The sequence below is a fragment of the Salvelinus alpinus genome, chromosome 8 (assembly GCF_045679555.1).
Source record: "Salvelinus alpinus chromosome 8, SLU_Salpinus.1, whole genome shotgun sequence".
In the NCBI taxonomy this organism is placed as follows: Eukaryota; Metazoa; Chordata; class Actinopteri; order Salmoniformes; family Salmonidae; genus Salvelinus; species Salvelinus alpinus.
The window spans coordinates 44,518,410-44,545,451 of record NC_092093.1 but is presented as its reverse complement, the minus strand read 5'-3'; the positions used below and the strand labels follow the sequence as shown (position 1 = coordinate 44,545,451).

Genomic DNA, 27,042 nt, shown 5'->3' with positions numbered 1-27,042 from the left:
GTGGGCTCTCGCAGAGAAATCTCTGCCTGGACAGGCTAACCGTGCATTAGGAGAGGGAGAACAGAGGGAACGTATGGAGGCCGTAAGTGTTTAATCTGACCTGTTACACTGTAAGTGTTTTATGTTTTGTAAACACATAGGGCCACCCTAAGAGGTTCACAGCATACATCTAATGATAGGGATTAGACTCACACAAACAGCCTCTTTCTACAGTCCGTATCCTAACCTGTGTTATATACAGGAAGCAAATGCAATACTGGTTAACAATACCTAAAAAGGTACAAAATTGCATGTGTGCGCACACACCCAAACCCGAAACAGTGTAAAAATATAAAGTATAGAATGTAAAAAGTGAGAATGGGAACAGAGAAAGAGAATGCTAATGTAGGCCTCCTTTGAATGCATGACTCATAATAGGTTTCAGTTCAGTTCTAGCACAGCGATGCATCTTTTGAAGTGACTAAATTACTTGTTCAACAGCAAAAGGCCTGTTCAGGTTCAGGATTTGGCCGGGGCAGGTGAGAATAACTCCTCACTAACACAGTCAGTCACACCACTCAGTAAATCAGCCAGTCAGTCGGTAAGAACAGAACTTCCTGAGTGATTCCCCTGCCATGTTGTTTGTCCCATCAGGCCCGCTCTCCCAGTCCCCCTGCCCTGACAAGCACAGAGCTGAGAGTGAAGACATGGGCATTCTGATTCTACCACAGCAGAAGCCTTTAAAGAGCGACTGCCTCTAAAAAACAACTAATCCCTTTGAAAACGGCCTATGTGGCATCGAGTCAAACATTTATTCTAGTGTCAAAATGGACTTCAAAGTGTAAGTAGGATCATTTAGGTCATACAATCGGTCTCATCTAAAACACAGTTTGGAACCTCTGTGCATCACGAGTAAATTAAGGTTGGGTTTGGATTACAATTATGTCAACAAATCATGCCCCCTTTTGCCAAGCTCCACGTGCAAATCACCCCTCCACCCACTTCGCTTCCCTTCATTGAATGGGGCTCCCATGTTTCTGTTACATTATGTTACGTCGCCTCCAACACGTTCAAAGGATCGTGGTCGGCATGCTCTGCCAAAGGATCCTGTCCTGCGGAATAGGTGGTTGGAGTTCGTTGGTCCCCAGTGGTTATGTATATGTTGATAATCATTATCGCTAGCATAGCTGACGTTAGCTAGCTAGCTACCCTAATAACGTTAGCTAGCAAGCTAGCTACCTAACCTTAGCCTACCTCAATACAACTCAGATATGGCTTGGAAACTGTTAGTAAAACGTTTATTGGAGACAGGAGATCAAGTGGAGACATAGGACGAGGTGGATTATTATATAATAAGGCCTTTTATTAATATGTAAAAATATCTTAGTAAATCGTACAGTACGGCTCCTTCTGTCTGACTTGTATGAAATCGTCGGAAGAGAGGCCCTCTAAGCAGTACATACAGATTATATAGGCAACAAGCAAAGTAGGTTGATCTTGTCGTCTGGCCTTCCGATTGGTCGATCTGGGTCGTGGGTAGTCCTGTTCGGCCTGATGTCGACATTCCATTGGCTTTTCACACAGTTCTTTGTCCTAGTCACATCCAAAGGCATCCTGCATGTGCGTTTGTTTTCACAGGCCCTATTCATGGGGGAGGGGATGTGTGTGTGGGTCTGACAAAGTAGTGGGGATGGGTGCATGTTGTGCCAAGAATAGCTTATGTTGAGAAGTGGTTAAAACAAGTTACCAGTATCTTATACAATTTCTTACAAAACACAATAACTTCAAAAGCCAGCAAATAACGTTAATTAGTAGGAAAATCTCTCGTCATGATTGTGATGTCGCCAGACTGACTTTAGGTGCAGTATAACTTTAGCCAGCTAACATGAGCATTGCTAGGTATTTTTGACGAACTTTGCTAGTAACAGTAATGACAACATTGCCATCTCTCTAAAGTACAGTTGACGACATAATACGGCAAAGTTGTTTCCTACTAATTATTTGCCTACTTTAGCAATGTAATCGTATTTCCATGCCACTAAATTAGTGTAACTTAGACGAAACAGCCACAGCCTCTGAGAGGCACGAATAAATATGGGATGCATCTATGGTGGTACTAGCTAACTAATGTCTGACTACAACAGCAACTAACTGGCAGCAACAAACTCAAACCAACCCAGTGACATAACAAAACATGTCACAGTAGGTTGCATGATGTAACAGCGTCACCAGACTGAATCTAATCTGAAGCTAGTCAGTCTACATCCGTAAAGCATAGAATTAGCTTCCAAATGAGATTACGGGTGGCGCAGTGGTCTAGGGCACTGCATCGCAGTGCTAGCTGCGCCACCAGAGTCTCTGGGTTCGCGCCCAGGCTCTGTCGCAGCCGGCCGCAACCGGGAGATCCGTGGGGCGACGCACAATTGGCATAGCGTCGTCTGGGTTAGGGAGGGTTTGGCCGGTAGGGAGGGTTTGGCCGGTAGGGATATCCTTGTCTCAGTATGTAAAAATGTAATAAAATGTATGCACTCTACTGTAAGTCGCTCTGGATAAGAGCGTCTGCTAAATGACTAAAATGTAAAATGTAATGTAAATGTAATTACATTATTTCTTGAGCTATGTTTATAATTGACAATTGTTGACTGTTTTTCTGTTAGACAACGTGCACATTTGTGTGCCAGACTGATCCCCTGGTCATGGATGGACGCAGAGACCTACCAGAAAGAGCAAAGGTGGGTATCATAGCATATCCAGCAATCTGATTATTTCTACAGATGGACTGGAGATGCTTTTGCCAGACAGCAGCCTCAGTCGTTTGGTGGGGAGACCATAATTGGGTAGGTTTTATCTGACCTGTTCAAACTTTAACATAGTACCTGTTTGTGGGTCACTGCCATTGGTTAAAAAAACCCAGTGACTGTGTTTATGTGTTCACAGAAACATGTATGGAGCCAGCACGTGGAGGTTTGCAAGATGATCAGATTAAATTCAGACTGACAGATGGGCTTGATACTGATGTCTGTGAAAGGAGAGAGACTTGGCACTCGGTATTAACATTTTACCAGACAACTTTTACTTGTATTGCCTTGCATTATTGAATTGAATGGTATCAGTTAATATGGGGAGGGAGAAACCCTGTGTATTCTGCACCAGGATCAGGGAACTCTTGTTGTATATGGGACACTACACAGGAAGGTATGACCACTCTGACATGTTTGCCAAGGCAGCCCCATTACCACCAGACAAAATGCTGATTGTCATTGTAATACAGATACTTTGCCAAAGAACCATGAAAGGTGCACGTTGTTATATTAACAGAACACTGTGGCGTTATGTAAACGGTTGTTTATTCTACATGGACTTGCTACTACATTTGAAAGTTATCAAAACACTTATTTAAGTAGAATATCTACATAAATTCAGCAATGGCACTCTTCTCATATTACTCTGTAGGCTACTGACCTATTCAAAGCTTCCTCTAGCATCTCACCATACATCGGCCTGTTATTATTGAACTCAACCCGCAGGAAGTTTGTTGTGATTGAGTGGGGGGAAACTGCCTGCGGGCAAGGTTCTGGCAGATGGGTGTCTTGGAGGTGTTAAGGACACACCCAAGAAACACCCACATTATACCACACCACTAAGCCAACTCACGTTTGGCTTATGTCATGGCCGCCAACATTTCTTCAGGAGCAAGCCAAAAAACAAAGCCAAATCAGCAGGTGCAGTTCCCCTTTAAGTGTATTCGGAAAGTATTCAGACCCCTTGACTTTTTCCACATTTTGTTGTTACAGCCTTATTCTAAAATGTATTAAATAGTTTCCCCCCCCCTCATCAATCTACACACAATACCCCATAATTACAAAGCGAAAACAGATGTAGAAAAGCTTGCAAATGTATATGAAAAAAAACACCTTATTTAAATAAGCATTCAGGCCCTTTGCTATGAGACTCGAAATTGAGCTCAGGTGCATCCTGTTTCCATTGATCATCCTTGAGCTGTTTCTACAACTTGATTGGAGTCCACCTGTGGTATATTCAATTGACTGGACATGATTTGGAAAGGCACACACCTGTTTATATAAGGTTCCAGAGTTGATAGCACATGTCAGAGCAAAAACCAAGACATGGGGTCAAAGGAATTGTCAGTAGCGCTCCGAGACAGAGAGTTCCTCTTTGGAGACAGGAGAACCTTCCAGAAGGACAACCATCTTTGCAGCACTCCACCAATCAGGCCTTTATGGTAGAGTGGCCAGACGGAAGACACTCCTCAGTAAAAGGCACATGACAGTCCGCTTGGAGTTTGCCAAAAGGCACCTAAAGGACTCTGACCATGAGAAACAAGATTCTCTGGTCTGATGAAACCAAGATTGAACTCTTTGGCTTGGATGCCAAGCATCACGTCTGAAGGAAGCAGGCCCCATCCCTACGGTGAAGCATGGTGGTGGCAGCATCATGCTGTGGGGATGTTTTTCAGCGGCAGGGACTGGGATACTAGTCAGGCTGAGGGAAAGATGAACAGAGCAAAGTACAGAGAGATCCTTGATGAAAACCTGCTCCAGAGCACTCAGGATCTCAGACTGGGGCAAATGTTCACCTTCCAATAGGACAATTACCCTAAGCACACAGCCAAGACAACGCAGGAGTGGCTTCGGGACGAGTCTCTGAATGTCCTTGAGTGGCCTGGACTTGAACCCGATTGAACATCTCTGCAGAGACCTGAAAATAGCTGTACAGCGATGTTCCCGATCCAACCTGACAAAGCTTGAGAGGATCTGCAAAGGAGAATGGGAGAAACTCCCCAAATACAGGTGTGCCAAACTTGTAGCGTCATACCCAAGAATACTCTTGGCTGTAATCGCTGCCAAAGGTGCTTCAACAAAGTACTGAGTAAAAGGTCTGAATACTTATGTAAATGTGATTTCAGTTTTTAATACATTTGCAAAAATGTATAAAAAAAACTTTTACCTTTTCATTATGGGGTATTGTGTGTAGATTGAGCGGGGGAAAACAATTTAACCCATTTTAGAATAAGGCTATAACGTAAAAAGTCAAGAGGTCTGAATACTTTCCGAATGCACTGTCTATGGATGATATATAAAGCTAGACACATTTAACAGTTAGGCTGTTGATTATAGACAAAATTAAGTTGGCGTTTCCTCTCTCCTCACTTTTCTTAGACAATTAAGGTAAGGGCTGTTTTCTCGTCTCTTAACTCAGCTGCTGCCCCCGCCACATTGTTCTATGTTATGCACATAGCAACTAGGAAAAGGTGCCAATTCAACAGCGCACTGATGTTTAAGAACAACAAACAGGGTAGAAAGTGCATTTGTTATAAAATTATATATTATTTAGTTTTGCACCACTGTTCTTATGTAAATAACCATATACCATTTCAGTAGCACATGTCTTAGAGTGATGCACTGTGCCATCCCCACGGCCTCCACAATGGATTAGTCCACTAAGACAGGCGCAAATCAGACAGGTGTCTTGTACACAATGATAGTGTTTTTTTTTTGCTACTGCTCGACTAAAGAAATCTCCGTCGAGCAACAGCCTATTGAGCAAACAATCGACCAGTCGACTAAATGGGTCAGGCCTAGATTAAATGCATCAATTCTGGCATTTTCCCCCGTAATGAGGCCAGTGTCTGAATTAATTTGTTGTGGCAGAGAGGAGGAAGTAGAACCATACAGGGGCCTTGAAAGTTTCTCCGAATTTAGCCGCGATCCCAATCCGAATGAGCGGTTAAATAATATCAGATTTAGCCTTTCTGATTCGTCTTACACAATGATTCCTCAGTTGCTTAAAAGCTTGCCAGTCTGGGCCTGTGTTCCTGGTCTTGACCCAAGCATCATCTCTTTTATGAATGACTGAAAATTCCAGAGTAAAACCAGGCATTTAATCTACCTTCAACCCTTATTTTTTTTTAAGGGAGCATGAATATCTACAATACTATTGAAGACATCTGCAAAAAGGCTCAAAGCTAAATCCGGTTCAGGGATAGCTGAAATACAATCAAAGGTCACTAAAATACATTAAGTTTTTAAAGTTTCTCTTTGTGATGACACAAGGCTTAGATTTTTGTATTCTCACATTAGTAACACAAACAACTGGGCAATGGTCACTAATGTCTTGGGCGAAGACACCAGTAGAAACATATTTCTCTGGTGTATTTGTTGAAATAAGACCAAATCAGAGTGGACTTTGAAGGATCTTTAGGGCTGGGCCGTGTTGGCTTAGTCTCTAGCTGGGTTAGGTTTAGATCATTACATGCCTTTTACACTGAACAAAATATAAAAGCATGTTTCATGAGCTGAAATAAAAGATCCCAGAAATTGTCCATATGCGCAAAAAGCTTATTTCTTTCAAATTTTGTGCATACATTTTTGTTTTACATTTAAAAAGCATTTCTCCTTTGCCAAGATAATCCATCCACCTGACAGGTGTGGCATATCAAGAAAATGATTAAACAGCATGATCACCTTGTACTGGGGACAATAAAAGGCCACTAAAATGCGCAGTTTTGTCACACAACACAATGCCACAGATGTCTCAAGTTTTGAGGGAGAGTGTAATTGGCATGTTGAGTGCAGGAATGTCCACCAGAGCTGTTGCCAGAGAATTGAATGTTAATTTCTCTACCATAAGCTGCCTCCAACATTTTAGAGGATTTGGCTGTAACTCTTTGAAATTGATGCATGTTGCGTTTATATTTTTGTTCAGTATAGATTGTCTAAAGCCTGCATTTCACACTCATAATTTAGTTCACCCAGGATAATAACTTCTAATTGAGTAAAAGACGACAACAAACTAGTTAACTCCTCGAGTGCACAAAGGTTAGCCGAGGGAGGACGGTAAGACCCCTATAACAGTTATGGAAAGATTTTTCCCCCCCAGACAAAGGCTTAAAGATAGTAGCTAAAAAATGTTGCCAAGGGAAATGTATTATTTTTTAAGATACTCTCAATGTAAGACCCTACAGCTGCTCCCTAACAAAGTGGTAGTGAGGACACGAAAGAGATGAAACGTGGATCAAAAAAAGCATGGGCTTGGGTTTCAAAACTTTTTTATATGACAGCGGTTCCACAAGTCGTGTGGGGAAAATAATTTTTATTTTATTCTGTTATAATCCATTATATTTTTACTACAAAATAAATGTTTCTTAGGAACAAATTAATAATGGATTTATTTTTGATGGTGAATATGGATTTATTTAAATAGAAGCCTGCCCACATCTGCACACCACTACTACCACTAATCACCGGCATGCACACGGGAGGTATAAACGGCGCATGTTAAACACTTATTGCACACAGTCCATGCAACCTATTATGTCTTGTTAAGCACATTTTTATTCCTGAACTAATTTACTTGCCATAAGGGATTGAATACTTATTGGCAGAAGACATTTCAGCTTTTCCTTTCAAATTAATTTGTACAAATTTCAAAAAACATAATTCCACCTTGACATTATAGGGCATGGTGTGTAGACCAGTGACCAACATATCAATTTAATACAGGCTGTAACAACAAAATTTGGAAAAAGTAAAGGGGTGTGAATTCTTTTTGAAAGCATTGTACATCGCCTGGAAATACTTCAAGCCATTTGATGCTTTAATTTAATCAAAATGAATCAATTGAATATTTGGGAAAATATGACACATTCAAGACTTTCATGTTGATGTTTTGGTAGAGTTTTTTGTCCAGCATCAGCAGACTCACAGGAAGCTGTACTGTGGTGACAACACCTCCGTGACAACACTTTCCATAACTGTAACTACGGTAATGACAGGGCTGCACTTTCTTCCCCTCTGCATGCACTCACAGCCTGTAGTACACACGTGCGCGCGCACACACACACTCTCTTTTGAAGACTATCAATGAGCTAAACATTCGCAGAGGGATGCATTTTCCCCAGACAAACATTTCTAAAATAAATACTTACTGCTCACCAAGATTAAATGAAACACATTCTAACCATCAGTTCCACTGTGAGCATATCGTACAGTCCCTCTCCCATGTCAAGATCTGTCTCTAACAAGCTTACGGAGAGACAGGGGAAAGCACTGACACTACAAAAAAAAAAACTGGGCTTGTTCTGCCCTCCCTCCGCTCCTCTTCCCCAGCCTCTCTCTGACCACAGTCCCCTTTTCTCTTCCTGCAATATAAACAGGGAGCTATTCAAAGCTCCCCACGACACCACTCGCATCATGGAAATTTAGCCTAAGCACCTCGGATGCTGCAGCTCAGCCAACAATCCAGGCCGTAGTATTAGTCCCTGTACGCTCCCTTGCCCTGGGGAAAGCAGGACGGCTCGATAAATACGCACGGCACAGCCCCGGTTGGTTGCTCCTGCAAGGGTGAGACTGGGTCGTATTCATTAGGGCATACCGTAACAAAATGTTTAATTACAAAATGCGAACACCTGCGTTTCTTATTGACAGTTCAGGTCGTATCTCCCAGTTTGTCCGTTTTCTACCATTTGGTGCCAAATTAATATGACGGTATAGATCCTAGAATACCAAGCCAAAGCATACGAGGACTATCTGTCATCATGGCAGACATGCCCATGACAAACTAGGCTAAATGCTGAGACTGACACTGAAGAAATGTACAAGTTGTTGTAAGATGACGTCCTCTAAAGGGACACCACATGACTCCAACTGACGTTCAGAAGATGTCATGTTAAAATAACTGGTTTTGATAACTGCCAGGAGATATAATCAAAACATTTTGGTCTTTCATACTCTGAACTTGAGGCTCTCGAACAAAAAACAGGAAAGGAAATTGGTGCCGTTTTCGTTTAAACTAAATCAATATGACCGCTTACAAAACAGATTAATTTCTCAAATGATTATCCAAATTCGGTTTGCGTTTGATATATTGTACTGTCTTTTGAAGAGTAGATGTTTAGCAGTCAGTCTGAGGCTTGTAATGCTGCCAGGTCTGTCTTTTTGGGTCTGTGTGTACCCTTTAGTTCCACATAGAACTAACACAGTAAACAACAGGAAATGAGTCTCTACAATATTTGGTGAATCAATATAATAGCTTTGAGCAACACTGACAGACCAGGGGTGTATTCGTTAGTGCACACTATTAAACAAAATTGGGATCCTTAATGTTAAGAAAAATCCCAAACCAAAAATATATTGGGCGTAGATGCAGAAAGAAACAGCATAGTGGGCCAATTTCCAAAACAACTAAGAGCGATGAAGCGCGAGGCTCAACTTATCTCAATATCCTAGCATATTCATTGATAATAGGCCCTGCTTTACTGAAGTTGGGAGACATAGCAAGCCAAGAAATTGCGAGATACAGCATTCCAGCATTTCCATTTCCAGCTTTTGATTGCTGATAAGACAGGCCTAGTACACGGTTCTGACTGTCTGCCTGGTGGCCGACATGCCTTTACTGTGCCCATCCCCTCTCTCTCAGTCCCTAGCTAGCTTGCTATGAAAGATGCAAGTATTTTGTTTTCTCGGAAGTAAGGCAACAAATCAGTCTCCTCTGTTCCCAAAATACGGAATCTTATGAGACGATTCTTAGGAGTCGATTTATCCACCCCTACGTTAACAGTTGGAAAATGGCAGAGAAAGGCAAGGGACAGCAGCGAAGTCCTGTATGGTAATACTTTGAGAAGTTAAATGAGAAGGAAATGCAAACTTTCCAAAGTGAAATTGAGGTACAGTAATTGCAGTACAAGTGCAATGCTTAACGCTCTGAATTCACGTTGAATTCTATGAATGTTTCTTATCGCTTTAACGGAAAACCGATAAAAAAAAGTCAGTTTACATTTTTTTTTTTTTATGGTCTATTTGGAACATCCCTATATACCATAGCAAACACAGCAAAACGTTTTTCAACGGAACACATTATGCAACAAAAACAACCGTTTCTTATTGGTCAAGTTGAATGTTTTCGGAAATTTGCTTCCTAATACACCCCTACTGATGGTGATGTCATGTGGCCATTTGGGTGACTGACGATGACGGCATGAAATCTGAGAGGATAAGGGTCAGTGTGACATCAGATTGCGATGCTTACCTGCAGCACGAACTTCTGATCAATGTAGCGCTTGGCGATGCTGGGCTGAAAGTCTGGGTTCTCCAAGAATCGTAGAAGGAACTCATAGACAAGCTGGAAAAAGTCAATAAAATACAAATCTATGAAAAAGGTACATGAATTGTACATAAAGCTCATACTACCAGGTATAACACATACGTTAAGAAGAGGTCAAATTAAAGTGACATGGTTTTACCTGTATGTGTGGCCATGAGGCCTCTAGAGTGGGCTCGTCCTCCTCTGGGTCAAAATCGGGGTTGTCACTAGGCGGAAGAGTCCGCAAAATGTTGGTGCAGATCTGTGAACAACAGGACATATAATGAATACACTAAAACTGCAAAAAAATTACACGAAAGCCCTTGGCCAAAGGGCAAACTTTCACCCACTCTCTATGGCAAACAGACCTTCGATTTGGTGAGCTACATGAAATTCAAAGATTATACAGGTGTTTGAGGTATTACACTGTTTATCCATTAGGTTTCCACTCATACAATACATAATGAAAGAAGAACCAGAATGGTCTTTCCTAAGATATTTCATGTCCAATGCAGTTTGGCTAGCTGTTAGTCAAACTAAAGTCTAATTAAGCAATAAGGCCCGAGGGTTGTGGTATATTCAAGCAATAGGGATGTAACGATTCACCGATACGCAAGGGTTTCCTAGTCTATCACCAAACATTTCTGTAAAATTCTTTGCACAGTTTGGGCTAGGCACTTGATTCAGCTGCCCTGTACGCTGGGTAGTTTAAGTGTTCATTTTGAACCATATAATGAGTCTGAAGGTACAAACTCCACCTATCATGCAGGCCCGGGGAGAAAAGCAAATGTACCTATAGGCCTACGGCTGGCCAATCAAATAGCTCAGATTACTGTGTCTGCAGCTTTCACTAGCCCACAGCGAAATTGATAGTCGTCTACTGTGTAAAATAAAAAAAACATGACTAGAGAGAGTGTCAACAAATACAGCAAAGAGCTGCTGTTTTTATGAGGTTTTTATTCAGCACTGTCAACACTTTATAAGCCATAAAACACTGTCTCCCTAGCCACTCACGCTATCGATAGACTTGCGTTGTTATTAGCGGCGCGTTTCTAATATCAAGGAGTATTTCACGCTGTGGTCATATGAGTAACAACATGAAGTGTGACATGACTCATCCCTCCCTCCCCTCCCTCCCTCGAGACTGATCAGAAGCATCTGATGGTCAATGTAGCGTTTGGCGATGCTGGGCTGCATCAGATGCAGTCCAGTAAAAAAAAAAGTAAAAAATAAAATAGACGCAAATGATTTCAATTATGCCTCACAAGTAATAAAACTAATTCTATATTACCAGGGTGATCATATATCATTTTACAATGGTCTGAAAATAACAACATTGGCAGGGCAATTCAAGAATAGCTTATATGCAGTGATAATGTATTGAGCCTATAGCCTACTGCACAAACCTCATTGCTACAGGACATATATATATATATTTTTTTATAGGTTTTAAACATCATGTTTAAAAAAAATCTGAGCGTTAGATCTCGGCCTGCCTTTTGGTTCAGAAAGTGATCTTGGCTCAGAAAAGGTTGGTGACCACAGGTCTAAACCATTCGATTATGAGACGGGTGAAATCCAAAGTTGTGCTATATATTCATTGGCTATGCCATAGCAAATTTTAAAAAATTAATATTGATAAATTACTAGCAAGCACACTTTTCATCTGTAAAAATGACAAATTAATTAGTGGGCGATGGTGATGAGATCATCACATGGATTCGTTCCTCTAATCAAACTGAATCGTTTCAAACTAAAACGTCTAGTTTCTGTATCGTATCGGACCCCATGTATCTAGATACGCATCGAATCGTCTTGAAAGATAAACCGCCTGGCCTTTCAGTATATAAGTACCTGCTGAGAACGTTGCCGGCGTCCACTTTTGCATGTCACCCTGCAAGGTGCGCCAACATAAGCACCAACCCTTGATAAATAGTTAATAAACTATTGTAAAGGATTAATTGCATAAAGAGATATCAAAATCAAATCAAATTTTATTTGTCACATACACATGGTTAGCAGATGTTAATGCGAGTGTAGCGAAATGCTTGTGCTTCTAGTTCCGACAATGCAGTAATAACCAACAAGTAATCTAACCTAACAATTCCACAACTACTACCTTATACACACAAGTGTAAAGGGATAAAGAATATGTACATAAAGATATATGAATGAGTGATGGTACAGAACGGCATAGGCAAGATGCAGTAGATGGTATAGAGTACAGTATATACATATGAGATGAGTAATGTAGGGTATGTAAACATAAAGTGGCACATATTAATGACAAGATTCAAAAAAAGTCATTTGTTGATTGTGTTGGACACTGTATTGTGCCCTTATACCTGTGCCTTTACGCATGAATCAATCTTGGCTTCTTTTTATGGTTTTGGGTCCACAGTCAGCACAGGTTCAGGGTTTTGTATGAACAAGCCCCACAAACAAATTGGTTGCACTGCAGTTTTCATGGGCCTTGTTTCGTGTACACCTGCCGACTTGACACTGTGTCTTCTTTTTCCAGAGTGGGAGCTGTGGTGTTTGGGGAAGCGGGAGAGCAGGTCTCAGTTGGCTCAGTTCTGGTTTTACTGCGACGAGGCTCAGGCATCACAGGCGGAGGCTCGAAGTTAACGTAGGAATCAGATAAAGAAGAATCGATTTCAAGCTCAATATCCGATCCTCCATCTGACTCCAACCCATCTAAATTCTGCAAGCATTTGCAATGCGGTCAGTGTGTCCATTAGTTTGGTTCGGCTTGCTATTGTGAACTACACACGTTGTATGTTGTTCTGTGTCTGATTTGACTCTGAGGGGAGATTATATAGGCTACCATTTCCAGGCTTTCATAATAAAATAGAGCGCCTGCACACAACTCTTTATCATTACACTATTGTTCTAAATTCAATCACCCTCATCATTTAGATCAATCAAATTTAAAATCACCCTCTTCACCCTCCTCATCATTCAGTTCATTGAAGTCACATGCACCATTATCAGTTTCTATAAAAAAATTGCATATTTTAATTGTATGTTTGTGTAAATAGTTTTTGCTTAGTAGCCAGAGCAATGCCTCTGCGCGAGTGGTCATGTGCTGACTGCAGGAATTTCGCATTATGAAAAGTGTATGCTAAAATATGAAAATACTACATGTAATTTCTCAAAATAGATATCTAGCTTATCTCTATATTGTTTTATGTCCTACGGATTTGAGAAGAAACATGGCGTTCAACTTAAAAGTGAGTGTCGGGTAGCCTTCATTCTTGCCTAGCTGACGCGATGCAGTGCAATTTTCCTTATTTTTTTACCACTTTTTTCTCTGGCCTCAATTGATTTAGCCAGCTAACTAATGATTAGCATTAGCGGCTGACACCATTTATTTTAGACACTTCCTAAGAAAAGACATTGTTTACAGACATTACGATGCATAAACTCAGCAAAAAATTAAACATCCCTTTTTCAGGACCCTGTCTTTAAAAGATAATTCGTAATAATCCAAATAACTTCACAGATCTTCATTGTAATGGGTTTAAACTCTGTTTCCCATGCTTGTTCAATGAACCATAAACAATTTATGAACATGCACCTGTGGAACGGTCGTTAAGACACTAACAGCTTACAGACGGTAGGCAAATAAGGTCACAGTTGTGAAAACTTAAGACACTAAAGAGGCCTTTCTACTGACTGAAAAACACCAAAAGAAAGATGCCCAGGGCCCCTTCTCATCTGCGTGAACGTGCCTTAGGCATGCTGCAAGGAGGCATGAGGACTGCAGATGTGGCCAGGGAAATAAATTGCAATGTCCGTACTGTGAGACGCCTAAGACAGCACTACAGGGAGACAGGACGGACAGCTGATCGTCCTCGTAGTGGCAGACCACGTGTAACAACACCTGCACAGGATTGGTTCATCCAAACATCACACCTGCGAGACAGGTACAGGATGGCAACAACAACTGCCTGAGTTACACCAGGATCGCACAATCCCTCCATCAATGCTCAGACTGTCCGCAATAGGCTGAGAGAGGCTGGACTGAGGGCTTGTAGGCCTGTTGTAAGGCAGGTCCTCACTAGACATCACCAGCAACAACGTCGCCTATGGGCACAAACCCACCGTCGCTAGACCAAACAGGACTGGCAAAAAGTGCTCTTCACTGACGAGTCGCAGTTTTGTCTCACCAGGGGTGATGGTCGGATTCGCATTTATCGTCGAAGGAATGAGCGTTACACCAAGGCCTGTACTCTGGAGCGGGATTTGGAGGTGGAGGGTCTGTCATGGTCTCGGGCAGTGTGTCACAGCATCATCGGACTGAGCTTGTTGTCATTGCAGGCAATCTCAACGCTGTGCGTTACACAGCGTCCCTCATGTGGTACCCTTCCTGCAGGCTCATCCTGACATGACCTTCCAGCATGACAATGCCACCAGCCATACTGCTCGTTCTGTGCGTGATTTCCTGCAAGACAGGAATGTCAGTGTTCTGCCATGGCCAGCAAAGAGCCCGGATCCCACGTCTGGGACCTGTTGGTTTGGATGGTGAGGGTTAGGGCCATTCCCCCCAGAAATGTCTGGGAACTTGCAGGTGCCTTGGTGGAAGAGTGGGGTAACATCTCACAGCAAGAACTGGCAAATCTGGTGCAGTCCATGAGGAGGAGATGCACTGCAGTACTTTTTTGATTTTGACCCCCCGTTTGTTTAGGGACACATTATTACATTTCTGTTAGTCACATGTCTGTGGAACTTGTTGAATCCTATGTTCATACAAATATTTACACATGTTAAGTTTGCTGAAAATAAACGCAGTTGACAGTGAGAGGACGTTTCTTTTTTTTGCTGAGCTTAGTATAATTATAGAACGCTTGTGGATTTATATTAGAGGAATTCTCCGACACTTTTGGATACTTTTTAGCCACTAGTTCTAAAAGGAGCGCTCACGAGTCAAAAGCGGTCGCTGAAAATTGTGTACTACATCACATGTACACCATGTCATTGGTGCATCTTGCTACCGGTCACTCAAATGGCGAGTGGCTAAAGCTCATTGGTTGAATTCTAATTGCTAGAGGGCCGGCCCACATGGGGGAACATTTGTGGAAAATGGCGCTTCATCACAGCTTCCAAAAAAACAGCTGCTGTCAATCTAGGGATTTCGTGGCTAGTTAAGGTAAAACAGTAATTCTGCATGTATGAACGACATGGACGCCAAAGTTCCAGAGCACGTCTTTAAGAATCAAAGTGGAAAGCAGCATCGTTGTCATCAACATCTTGTTGAATCTGTTGCAAAAACGTCTGTAGAGTCCGAATGGTTTGAGCTACACACTTAACATACTAGGGGTGTAACGGTTCACTAAACCACAGTTCGGTTTGGGTTCAGTACAGCAGGAGGTGGTAACTTACCAGTTGGATGCATTCATGTGATTTGAACTCATTTAAGAAACTGCAATTGACTAAAGGCCAACAAGCTGTATCAACAAACTCAAAGTACAGCTATCACGCTTATAAACAAATTAAAGAGTTAAAAAACCACATGAATATAGTGTTTTTTTATAAATAATGTTTTGTTGCATTTAATTGCCAAAAACACTGTTAGAGGCCATTTCCTTAGTAGCTGACGTCAGAGTTCACCATGTGGGAGAAGTGGGTGCTCAGGATGATAGACGATTTTCGCTCTAGTAATTACCACCGTTCAAGTGGATTTTTTCCCAGTAGCATGGTAAATTCCCACTTCCCCCCTTGGTTACGAACGCACCATGAGACAGCCTCCTTTGGTGTCAGATGCGCACTAGTGACTCCCATAAGTGGGACACTGTAAAGTTCATGGAGAATAAGAGCACCTCTTCCCAGTTGACCACTGCACTGAGGCTAGGAAACACTGTCACCACCGATAAATCTACTATAATTGAGAATTTCTATAAGCATTTTTCTACGGCTGGGGATGCTTTCAACCTGGCTACCCGTACCCCAGCCAACAGCTCTGCACCCCCCACAACAACTTGCCCAAGCCTCCCCCACTTCTCCTTCACCCAAATCCAGATAGCTGATGAGCTGCAAAATCTGGACCCCTACAAATCAGCTGGGCTAGACAATCTGGACCCTCTCTTTCTAAAATTATCCACCGCAATTGTTGCAACCCCTATTACTAGCTTGTTCAACCTCTTTCGTATCATCTGAGATCCCTAAAGATTGGAAATCCGCCGCAGTCATCCTCCTCTTCAAAGAGGGAGACACTCCAGACCCAAACTGTTACAGACCTACATCTATCCTACCCTGCCTTTCTAAAGTCTTCGAAAGCCAAGTTAAACAGATCACTGACCATTTCGAATCCCACCGTACCTTCTCCGCTATGCAATCTGGTTTCCGAGCTGGTCATGGGTGCACCTCAGCCACGCTCAAGGTACTAAACGATATCATAACCGCCATCGTAAAAGACAGTACTGTGCAGCCATCTTCATCGACCTGGCCAATGCTTTCGACTCTGTCAATCACTGCATTCTTATCGGCAGACTCAACAACCTTGGTTTCTCAAATGACTGCCTTGCCTGGTTCACCAACTACCTCTCAGATAGAGTTCAATGTGTAAAATCGGAGGGCCTGTTGTCCGGACCTCTGGCAGTGTCTCTGGGCCGACTCCTTTCTCTGTATATATCAATGATGTCGCTCTTGCTGCTGGTGATTCTCAGATACACCATTCTTGTACACTTCTGGCCCTTCTTTGGACACTGTGTTAATAACCCTCCAGACGAGCTTCAATGCCATACAACACTCCTTCAGTGGCCTCCAACTGCTCTTAACTTCTCTAGGGTAGGGGCAGCATTTGGAATTTTGGATGAAATGCATGCCCAAATTAAACTGCCTGCTTCTCGGGTCCAGAAGATATGATATGCATATAACTGGTACATTTGGATGGAAAACACTCTAAAGTTTCCAAAACTGTTAAAATAGTGTCTGTGAGTATAACAGAACTGATTTTGCAGGCGTAAACCTGAGAAAAATCCATTCAGGAAGTTTCAATGCCATTACAGTATCCATTGACTTAGGACTCAAATTGCAGTTTCTATGTCTTCCACTAGATGTCAACAGTCTTGAGAAATTGTTTCAGGCTTGTATTCTGAAAAAATGAAGAAGTAAGAGCAGTCTGAATGAGTGGACCCTAAAGTGTCACAGAGCTTTTTCATGCGCGAGACCGAGAGTGTGTTTCTTGTTTACCTTTTAAATTGACGACGTTATTGTCCGGTTGAAATATTATCGATTATTTAGGCTAAAAACAACCTGAGGATTGAATATAAACATCGTTTGACATGTTTCTATGAACTTTACGGATACAATTTGGATTTTTTTGTCTTCCTGTTTTGACTGCGTTTGAGCCTGTGGATTACTGAAGAAAACGCGAACAAAACTGAGGTTTTTGGATATAAAGAGACTTTATCGAACATAAGGAACATTTATTGAGTAAATTAATGTCTGCTGAGTGTAACCATATGAAGATCATCAAAGGTAAGGGATTAATTTTATCTCTATTTCTGACTTGTGTAACTGTTCTACTTGGCTGGTTACTGTTTGTAATGATTTGTCTAGTGGGCTATGTTCCCAAATAATCGTACGGTATGCTTTCGCCGTAAAGCATTATTATTATTATTATTATTATTTTTTTATTTTTAAATCTGACACCGTGGTTGGATTCACAAGAAGTTCATCTTTAAACCTATGTAAAATATGTTTTGTTTTCTGAATTTTTATAATGAGTATTTCTGTATTTGAATTTGGCGCCCAGCAGTTTCACTGGCTGTTAAAGAGGTGGGACGCTAACGTCTCACGCACCCAAGAGAGGTTAAATGCAAGTAAAACTAAATGCATGCTCTTCAACCGATCGCTGCCTGCACCCACCCGCCCGTCTAGCATCACTACTCTGGACGGTTCTGACTTAGTATATGTGGAAAATTACAAATACCTAGGTCTGGTTAGACTGTAAACTCAACTTCCAGACTCACATTAAGCATCTCCAATCTAGAATCGGCTTCCTATTTCGCAACAAAGCCTCCTTCACTTATGCTGCTAAACATACCCTCCTAAAACTGACTATCCTACCGATCTTTGACTTCGGCGAAGTCATTTACAAAATGACTCCAACACTCTACTCAGCAAATTGGATGAAGTCAATTACAGTGCCATCCGTTTTGTCTCCATAGCCCCATATACTACCCACCACTGCGACCTGTATGCTCTCGTTGGCTGGCCCTCGTTTCATATTCGTCGCCAAACACACTGGCTCCAGGTCATCTACAGTTGAAGTCAGAAGTTTACATACACTTAGGTTGGAGTCATTAAAACTCATTTTAACCACTCCACAAATTTCTTGTTAACAAACTATAGTTTTGGCAAGTCAGTTAGGACATCTACTTTGTGCATGACAAGTAATTTTTCCAACAACTGTTTACAGAGAGATTATTTCACTTATAATTCACTATATCACAATTCCAGTGGGTCAGAAGTTTATATACACTAAGTTGACTGTGCCTTTAAACAGCTTGGAAAATTCCAGAAAATGATGTCATGGCTTTAGAAGCTTCTGATAGGCTAATTGACATAATTTGAGTCAATTGGAGGTGTACCTGTGGATGTATTTCAAGGCCTACCTTCAAACTCAGTGCCTCTGCTTGACATAAATGGGAAAAATCTAAAGAAATCAGCCAAGACCTCAGAAAAAAATTGTGGACCTCCACAAGTCTGGTTTATCCTTGGGAGCAATTTCCAAATGCCTGGAGGTACCACGTTCATCTGTACAAAAACAGTACGCAAGTATAAACACCATGGGGCCACACAGCCATCACACCGCTCAGGAAGGAGACGCGGTCTCCTAGAGATGAACGTACTTTGGTGCGAAAAGTGCAAATCAATCCCAGAACAACAGCAAAGGACCTTGTGAAGATGCTGGAGAAAACGGGTACAAAAGTATCTATATCCACAGTAAAACAAGTCCTATATTGACATAACCTGAAAGGTCGCTCAGCAAGGAAGAAGCCACTGCTCCAAAACCGCCATAAAAAAGCCAGACTACGGTTTGCAAAGATCGTACTTTCGGGAGAAATGTCCTCTGGTCTGATGAAACAAAAATAGAACTGCTTGGCCATAATGACCATTGTTATGTTCGGAGGAAGAAAGGGGAGGCTTGCAAGCCGAAGAACACCATCCCAACCGTGAAGCACGGGGGTGGCAGCATCATGTTGTGGGGGTGCTTTGCTGCAGGAGGGACTTGTGCACTTCACAAAATAGAGTGCTTCGTGAGGAAGGAAAATTATGTGGATATATTGAAGCAACATCTCAAGACATCAGTCAGGAAGTTAAAGCTTGGTCGCAAATGGGTCTTCCAAATAGACATTGACCCCAAGCATATTTCCAAAGTTATGGCAAAATGGCTTAAGGACAACAAAGTCAAGGTATTGGAGCGGCCATCACAAAGCCCTGACCTCAATCCTATAGAAAATCTGTAAGAAGAACTGATAAAATGCGTGCGAGCAAGGAGGCCTACAAACCTGACTGTTACAACATCTCTGTCAGCAGGAATGGGCCAAAATTCACCCAACTTATTGTGGGAAGCTTGCGGAAGGCTAGCCAAAACATTTGACCCAAGTTAAACAATTTAAAGGCAATGGTACCAAATACTAATTGAGTGTATGTAAATGTCTGACCCACTGGGAATGTGATTAAATAAATACAAGCGGAAATAAATCACTCTACTATTATTCTGACATTTCACATTATTAAAATAAAGTGGTGATCCTAACTGACCTAAGACAGGGATTTTTTTACTAGGATTAAATGTCAGGAGTTGTGAAAACTGAGTTTAAATGTACATGGCTAAGGTGTATGTAAACTTCCGACTTCAACTGTATAAGTCTTTGCTAGGTAAAGCCCCACCTTATCTCAGCTCTCTGGTCACCATAGCAACACCCACCCGTAGCACGCGCTCCAGCAGGTATATTTCACTGGTCATCCCCAAAGCCAACTCCCCCTTTGGCCGCCTTTCCTTCCAGTTCTCTGCTGCCGATGACTCTAACAAATTGCAAAAATCACTGAAGCTGGAGACTCATATCTCCCTCACTAACTTTAAGCATCAGCTGTCAGAGCAGCTTACCGATCATTGTACCTGTACACAGCCCATCTGTAAATAGCCCACCCAACTACCTCATCCCCATATTGTAATATTTTTTTTTTGCTGTTTTGCACCCCAGTTTCTCTACTTGCACATCATCTTCTGCACATCTATCACTCCAGTGTTAATGCTAAATTGTAATTATTTTGCCATAATGGCCTATTTATTGCCTGACCTCCCTAATCTTACTACATTTGCACACACTGTACATATATTTTTTCTATTGTGTTATTGACTGTACGTTTGTTTACTCCATGTGTAACTGTGTTTGTGTCGCACTGCTTTGCTTTATCTTGGCCAGTTCGCAGTTGTAAATGAGAACTTGTTCTCAACTGGCCTACCTGGTTAAATAAAGGTGAAATAAAGTAAATAAATAAAAATGGGGTGTGTCCGTAGCACGGTACATCTCCAACTCTGGGGTAATGTAATGGACTGTCACAGGGTGCATTGGCCAATTAATTGAAAACTTTGGCTTTGGTTTGATTAAAGTGCATTAGGAAAGTATTCAGACACATTTTGTTACGTTACAGCCTTAATTTAAATTGGATTCAATGTTTGATGAGAAAAATAATCTACACACAGTACCACATAATGACAAATAAAAAAACTGAAATACCAAATTTACATAAGTATTCATACCCTTTACTCAGTACTTTGTTGAAGCACCTTTGGCAGCGATTACAGCCTCGAGTCTTCTTGGGTATGACGCTACAAGCTTGGCACACCTGTATTTGGAGAGTTTCTCCCATTCTTCTCTGCAGATCTTCTCAAGCTCTGTCAGGTTGGATGGGGAGAAATCGGCTGCACAGCTATGTTCAGGTCTCTTCAGAGATGTTTGATTGGGTTCAACTCCGGGCTCTGGCTGGGCCACTCAAGAACATTCAGAGACTTGTCCCGAAGTCTTCGCTTTGTGCTTAGGGTCATTGTCCTGTTGGAAGGTGAACCTTCACCCCAGTGTTAGGTCCTGAGCACTCTGGAGCAGGTTTTCATCAAGGATCTCTCTGTACTTTGCTCTGTTCATCTATCCTGACTAAGTCTCCCAGTCCCTGCCGCTGAAAAACATCCCTACAGCATGATGCTGCCACCACGTCTCACCGTAGGGATGGTGCCAGGTTTCCTCCAGACGTGACGCTTGGCAGTTCAATCTTGGTTTCATCAGACCAGATAATCTTGTTTCTCATGGTCTGAGTCCTTTAGGTGTCTTTCAAAAATGTAAAAAAATAAAATAAAATAAAAAGTTTTTGCATTGTCATTATTGTTTAATGTGTGTAGATCGATGAGGATTTTTAAAAATTCATTTTAGAATAAGGCTGTAACGTAACGTGAAAAAGTCAAGGGGTCTGAATATTTTCCAAATTAACTGTATGTAGGAGGGTACTACCTGTTTGCTGAAATAAGAAGTTCGTAACGTGGCTTTTACGAGGTGCTGAAACCCCCTATTCACAACCATTGAGAATGGTTTATAGCCGCGGATATGCGCACAAAGACTGTAAAAAATACAAACATGGCCTACCTACTGTAGCACTTGTATTTTTTGGGGCTCAGAATCAGAATCAGCTGCCAAGGGCTGCTTGAATGCAGAGGGGAGACATTGTTTCTTTGTGTTTCCGTCTTGCGCCGGTATACTGGGGTGATGTTGGCGTACATGTGTCAACATATTTGAGGTGTTTGCAGCTGAATATGCTATTCTCGTTGAGCGTAGAGACATACTGTTAACATTTTATCCGCAACTCTGTCCATTGCCGTTCCCAATCTGGAGATTTAAACGACGATGGAGGATCCTCCAATTCTGGTTAATCAACCCCACCACTCTCCATTGTACAGAACTACTTCCCGACTGCGCCTCACAAAACGACAGTTTGAAGATTAGAATTTTGATTACAATGTGTGCAAAGGCTCTAGTTGTTTTAACAGAATAGCCTGAAATGTTTTTTTCAACTCAGATTTACGAGGCATAGGCCTAAATTTCAGCGTAGGCATAGCCTATAGGTGTATTTTTTGTATGTATTATTTTTATGTATTCATTCGGGTTCACAGTGCGGACTGAACAGAGGTCCGAAAGGTTTGGTACGAAGTGTGCAATCACACCCCGAAAACACAAGCTATCTGTAAAGAGATGAGACTCACGAACGCACACGTGTCACGCTTTGGTCTATGGCTACACAAGAGTCGTTAGAAGGTAAGTGGTTCTGCTATATAGAAGATCATAAGAAATCCCAGGACAGTGTCTATAATACTGTAATAAGCTCACAGTTGCGGTCACAAACTCCAAACAGTTGTCACTGACTAGTTGGATATTAATTAACCAGTGAGCAAACAATTTCTGTATTTACCGCATTTACAGTGTATTGGGAAAGTATTCAGACAACTTGACATTTTCCACATTTTGTTACGTTACCGACTTATTCTAAAATCGATTTAATACATTTTTTTCAACAATCTACACACAATATCCCATGACAGTGTCTAGAAATGTTAGGCAATATCCCATGACAGTTTCTAGAAATGTTGGCAAATTTACAGAAAGACCTTAATTACATAAGTATTCAGACCCTTTGCTATGAGACTTGAAAATAAGCTCAGGTGCAGCCTGTTTACATTGATCATCCTTGAGATGTTTATACAACTTGGAGTCCATCTGTGGTAAATTCAATTGATTGGACATGATTTGGAAAGGCACACACCTGTCCATTTAAATTCCTACAGTTGATAGTGCATGTCGGAGAAAAAAAACAAGCCATTAGGTAAAAGGAAATGTCCGTAGAGTTCCGAGACAGGATTGTGTCGAGGCACAGATTTGGGGAAGGGTACCAAAATATTTCTGCAGCGTTGAAGGTCCAAGAACACAGTGGCCTCCATCATTCTTAAATGGATGAAGTTTGGAACCACCAAGACTCTTCTTAGAGCTGGCCACCCGGTCAAACGGAACAATCAGGTGAGAAGGGCCTTGGTCATAGAGGTGACCAAGAGCCTAATGGTCACTGACAGAGCTCCAGAGTTCCTCTGTGGAGATGGGAGAACCTTTCAGAAGAACAAGCATCTCTGCAGCACTCCACCAAATCAGGCCTTCATGGTAAAGTGGGCAGACAGAAGCCACACCTCAGTAAAAGGAACATGACAGCCCGCTTGGAGTTTGCCAAAAGGCACCTAAAGGACTCTGACCATGAGAAACAAGATTCTCTGGTCTGATGAAACCAAGATTGAACCCTTTGGCCTGCATGCCAAGTGTTACGTCTGTAGGAAACCAGGCACCGCTCATCACCTGGCCAATGGCATCCCTATGGTGAAGGATGGTGAAGGCGGATCTGCTGAGAAAAATGGGAGAAACTCCCCAAATACAGATGTGCCATACCAAAGACTCCACGCTGTAATCGCTGCGTGGAGTCTGAAAAGGGTCTGAATACTTATGTAAATGTGATAGTTTTTTTATACACTTGCATACAAACCTGATTTTTCTTTGTCATTATGGGATATTGAGTGTAGATTGATGAGGAAAAAAACAATTTAATCCATTTTAGAATAAGGCTGTAATGTAACAAAATGTGGAAAAAGTCAAGGGGTCTGAATAACTCTTTCCATGACAGACTGAATCCAGGTGAAAACTATGATCCCTTATTGATGTAACTTGCTAAATCCACTTAAAAATCAGATGCAGATGAAGAAGAGGAGACAAGTTAAATTAGGATTTTCAAGCCTTGAGACAATTGAGACATGGATTGTGTATGTGTGCCACTCAGAGGGTGAATGGGCAAGGCACAATATTTAAGTTCTTTTAAACGGGGTGCCATGCGAACAGGTTTGAGCGTTTCAAGAATCGCAATGCTGCTGCGTCTTTTAGGCTAAACAGTTTCCCGTGTGTATTAAGAATGGTCCACCACCCAAAGGACATCCAAGCCAACTTGAGAAAACTGTGGGAAGCATTCGACACCTTGTAGAGTCCATGCCCTGACGAATTGAGGCTGTTCTGAAGGCAAAAAGGGGTGCAGTTCAATATTAGGAAGTACTGATGCACCGATATTACATTTTTGGCTGATACCAATATCCAATATTTTCCTTGTCAAAAAAACCCAATACCGATATATTTTTTTTTAGCTGCCTTTGAGCATTCTAGTACAGTTAAATAGTTAACACACACACATGGACACAGCGGTCTAAGGCACTGCATCTCAGTGCAAGAGGCGTCACTACAGTCCCTGGTTCGAATTCAGGCTATATCACATCTGGTCATGATTGGGAGTCCCATATGGCGGCGCACAATTGGCCCAGCGTCGTCCGGGATTGGCCCGTCATTGTAAATGAGAATTTGTTCTTAACCGACTTGCTTAGTTAAATAAAGGTTACACACACACACCTCACTGACCAAAAAGTTATTTTGTTGGCATTTACGTATGCCCCCATTACCAGTAAAACAATCAAAACCTATTTCTTTCACTTACTTTCTGTGCTTGTTTCGTTGTTCATTTCTTCAGTCGTTTCATTCTCAACCAGGATTTCTATGGAACGCCGTTTGGGTCTTTGCGTGTCAAAAAAGACACATCAAATAACACTATTTGACATGTCAAATAAGCTTGTTGACCAATCAGGACCTGAATATGACTGCACGCCACAATTTAACGGGTTGATACATTTTTTACGTAGTTATTACACATTGATTACACTATCACTCATATGTCACAACGATTCATTGCTATGATGCTGGTAAAGTTGTCTCGCGCACCTACAGTGCTGGTCATAAAAAAAGCTAGCTAGCTCATGGATGCATACAATGTTCTTCCCCAAAAACACAGCAAAATAACAATCTTTTTCAGTAGCTATAGTTAGCTAGCTAACTATATAGCTCGGTGTCATCATCTAAAATAATGATGACACCATATAAGACAGTTGTTAAATGGTGGTCGGACCCCTCTATGTGAAGCTAGCCACAATAAGGATTAGCCACAATAGTGGACTTCGTGGTTAGCCTTCAAAATAAAAGTATGTCATTGACAGTGATTACAAATAGTAGAATTATGCCATAATTGAATAGGTCCTGCTAAACAAGGTTGGAATGTTATATAAAAACAACAAAAGACAATTTGTTAATTTGACAACAATCTGTTAAAATCACACTGGATATATTATACTTTAGAAGTGCATTGGGGACATACTTATTTCACTGTACAGCCTTACCTATGGATTGTGGATCAATGACATGGGGTATCAGTCTACTCAGTGACACCCAGAGAACATTAGCGTCGTCACTCTTATTGCGGGACAACAGTGAATGGAGCCATATTTATTGTCAACATATGTGTATTGAACACTATACCGAGGAAAAACAATCCTGCATGGATGTTTGCGTCTGATAACTCTGAGGAGGACGTTGGGAAAAAATATATTGTGTATTGAGTAGACTGATACCCCATTTCATTGATCCCCAATCCTTAGGTAAAGCTGTAGAGTGCAATACGAATGTCAATACCCCCAATAGTGTCGTGTCTGACTTTCAGTAAATGCGAAGACAATTTATCAAATCAATTCTGTTATTATTACGTGATTAAACTAATTAACTAGGAAGTCGGGGCACCACGGGAAAATGTTTATAGTCTCTTTCACGAATCGACTCTTAAGATATTTTCATATCTTATCAATTAGTCTTCCATAAATGAATTGTTACATCATTAGTTTCATTCCAAACGTCGTAAAATTCTTGGGTTATCTGCACGAACCCTAGTTTCCATAATGAATCATTATTTGCTAACGAAATAAATAATCATAGAAATACATAAACAGTAGATATTGGTTACTAACAATGATAGAAAAGTCCCTAGTGGGTTTAGCTGATGTGACGGCTTGGTCGTAAAAGGAAAGGGATGGGGACTGGGAAAGAGCTGGAAAGACAAAATGGATTCACTACACACAGTCTATAATTATACTAATTAAAATGCTAATCCTTTGCACATGAACGGCAGCTCATTAGAGAATAATTGCAATTTATATATTTACGCCCGTATGTCGAAACCGATTAAATCGGCCAATTTATATATATATATATATACACTGCTCAAAAAAATAAAGGGAACACTTAAACAACACAATGTAACTCCAAGTCAATCACACTTCTGTGAAATCAAACTGTCCACTTAGGAAGCAACACTGATTGACAATACATTTCACATGCTGTTGTGCAAATGGAATAGACAAAAGGTGGAAATTATAGGCAATTAGCAAGACACCCCCAAAAAAGGAGTGATTCTGCAGGTGGTGAACACAGACCACTTCTCAGTTCCTATGCTTCCTGGCTGATGTTTTGGTCACTTTTGAATGCTGGCGGTGCTCTCACTCTAGTGGTAGCATGAGACGGAGTCTACAACCCACACAAGTGGCTCAGGTAGTGCTGTTCATCCAGGATAGCACATCAATGCGAGCTGTGGCAAAAAGGTTTGCTGTGTCTGTCAGCGTAGTGTCCAGAGCATGGAGGCGCTACCAGGAGACAGGCTAGTACATCAGGAGACGTGGAGGAGGCCGTAGGAGGGCAACAACCCAGCAGCAGGACCGCAACCTCCGCCTTTGTGCAAGGAGGTGCACTGCCAGAGCCCTGCAAAATGACCTCCAGCAGGCCACAAATGTGCATGTGTCAGCATATGGTCTCACAAGGGGTCTGAGGATCTCATCTCGGTACCTAATGGCAGTCAGGCTACCTCTGGCGAGCACATGGAGGGCTGTGCGGCCCCACAAAGAAATGCCACCCCACACCATGACTGACCCATCGCCAAACCGGTCATGCTGGAGGATGTTGCAGGCAGCAGAACGTTCTCCACGGCGTCTCCAGACTCTGTCACGTC

At 41.7% G+C, this 27,042-nt stretch overlaps 1 protein-coding gene across 1 annotated transcript in view; it reads right to left on the bottom strand.

Annotated features, from left to right (window-relative positions):
• LOC139583194 (serine/threonine-protein phosphatase 2A 56 kDa regulatory subunit alpha isoform-like) overlaps positions 1-27,042 on the bottom strand; it is a 172,661-nt gene that overhangs the window by 20,056 nt on the left and 125,563 nt on the right. Inside the window, exons 3-4 of the mRNA XM_071414025.1 lie at positions 10,241-10,342; positions 10,027-10,119 (exon numbers count right to left, since the gene is read on the bottom strand). Of these exons, the coding sequence (XP_071270126.1) occupies positions 10,027-10,119; positions 10,241-10,342 (195 nt within the window). The remainder of the gene's footprint in view (positions 1-10,026; positions 10,120-10,240; positions 10,343-27,042) is intronic.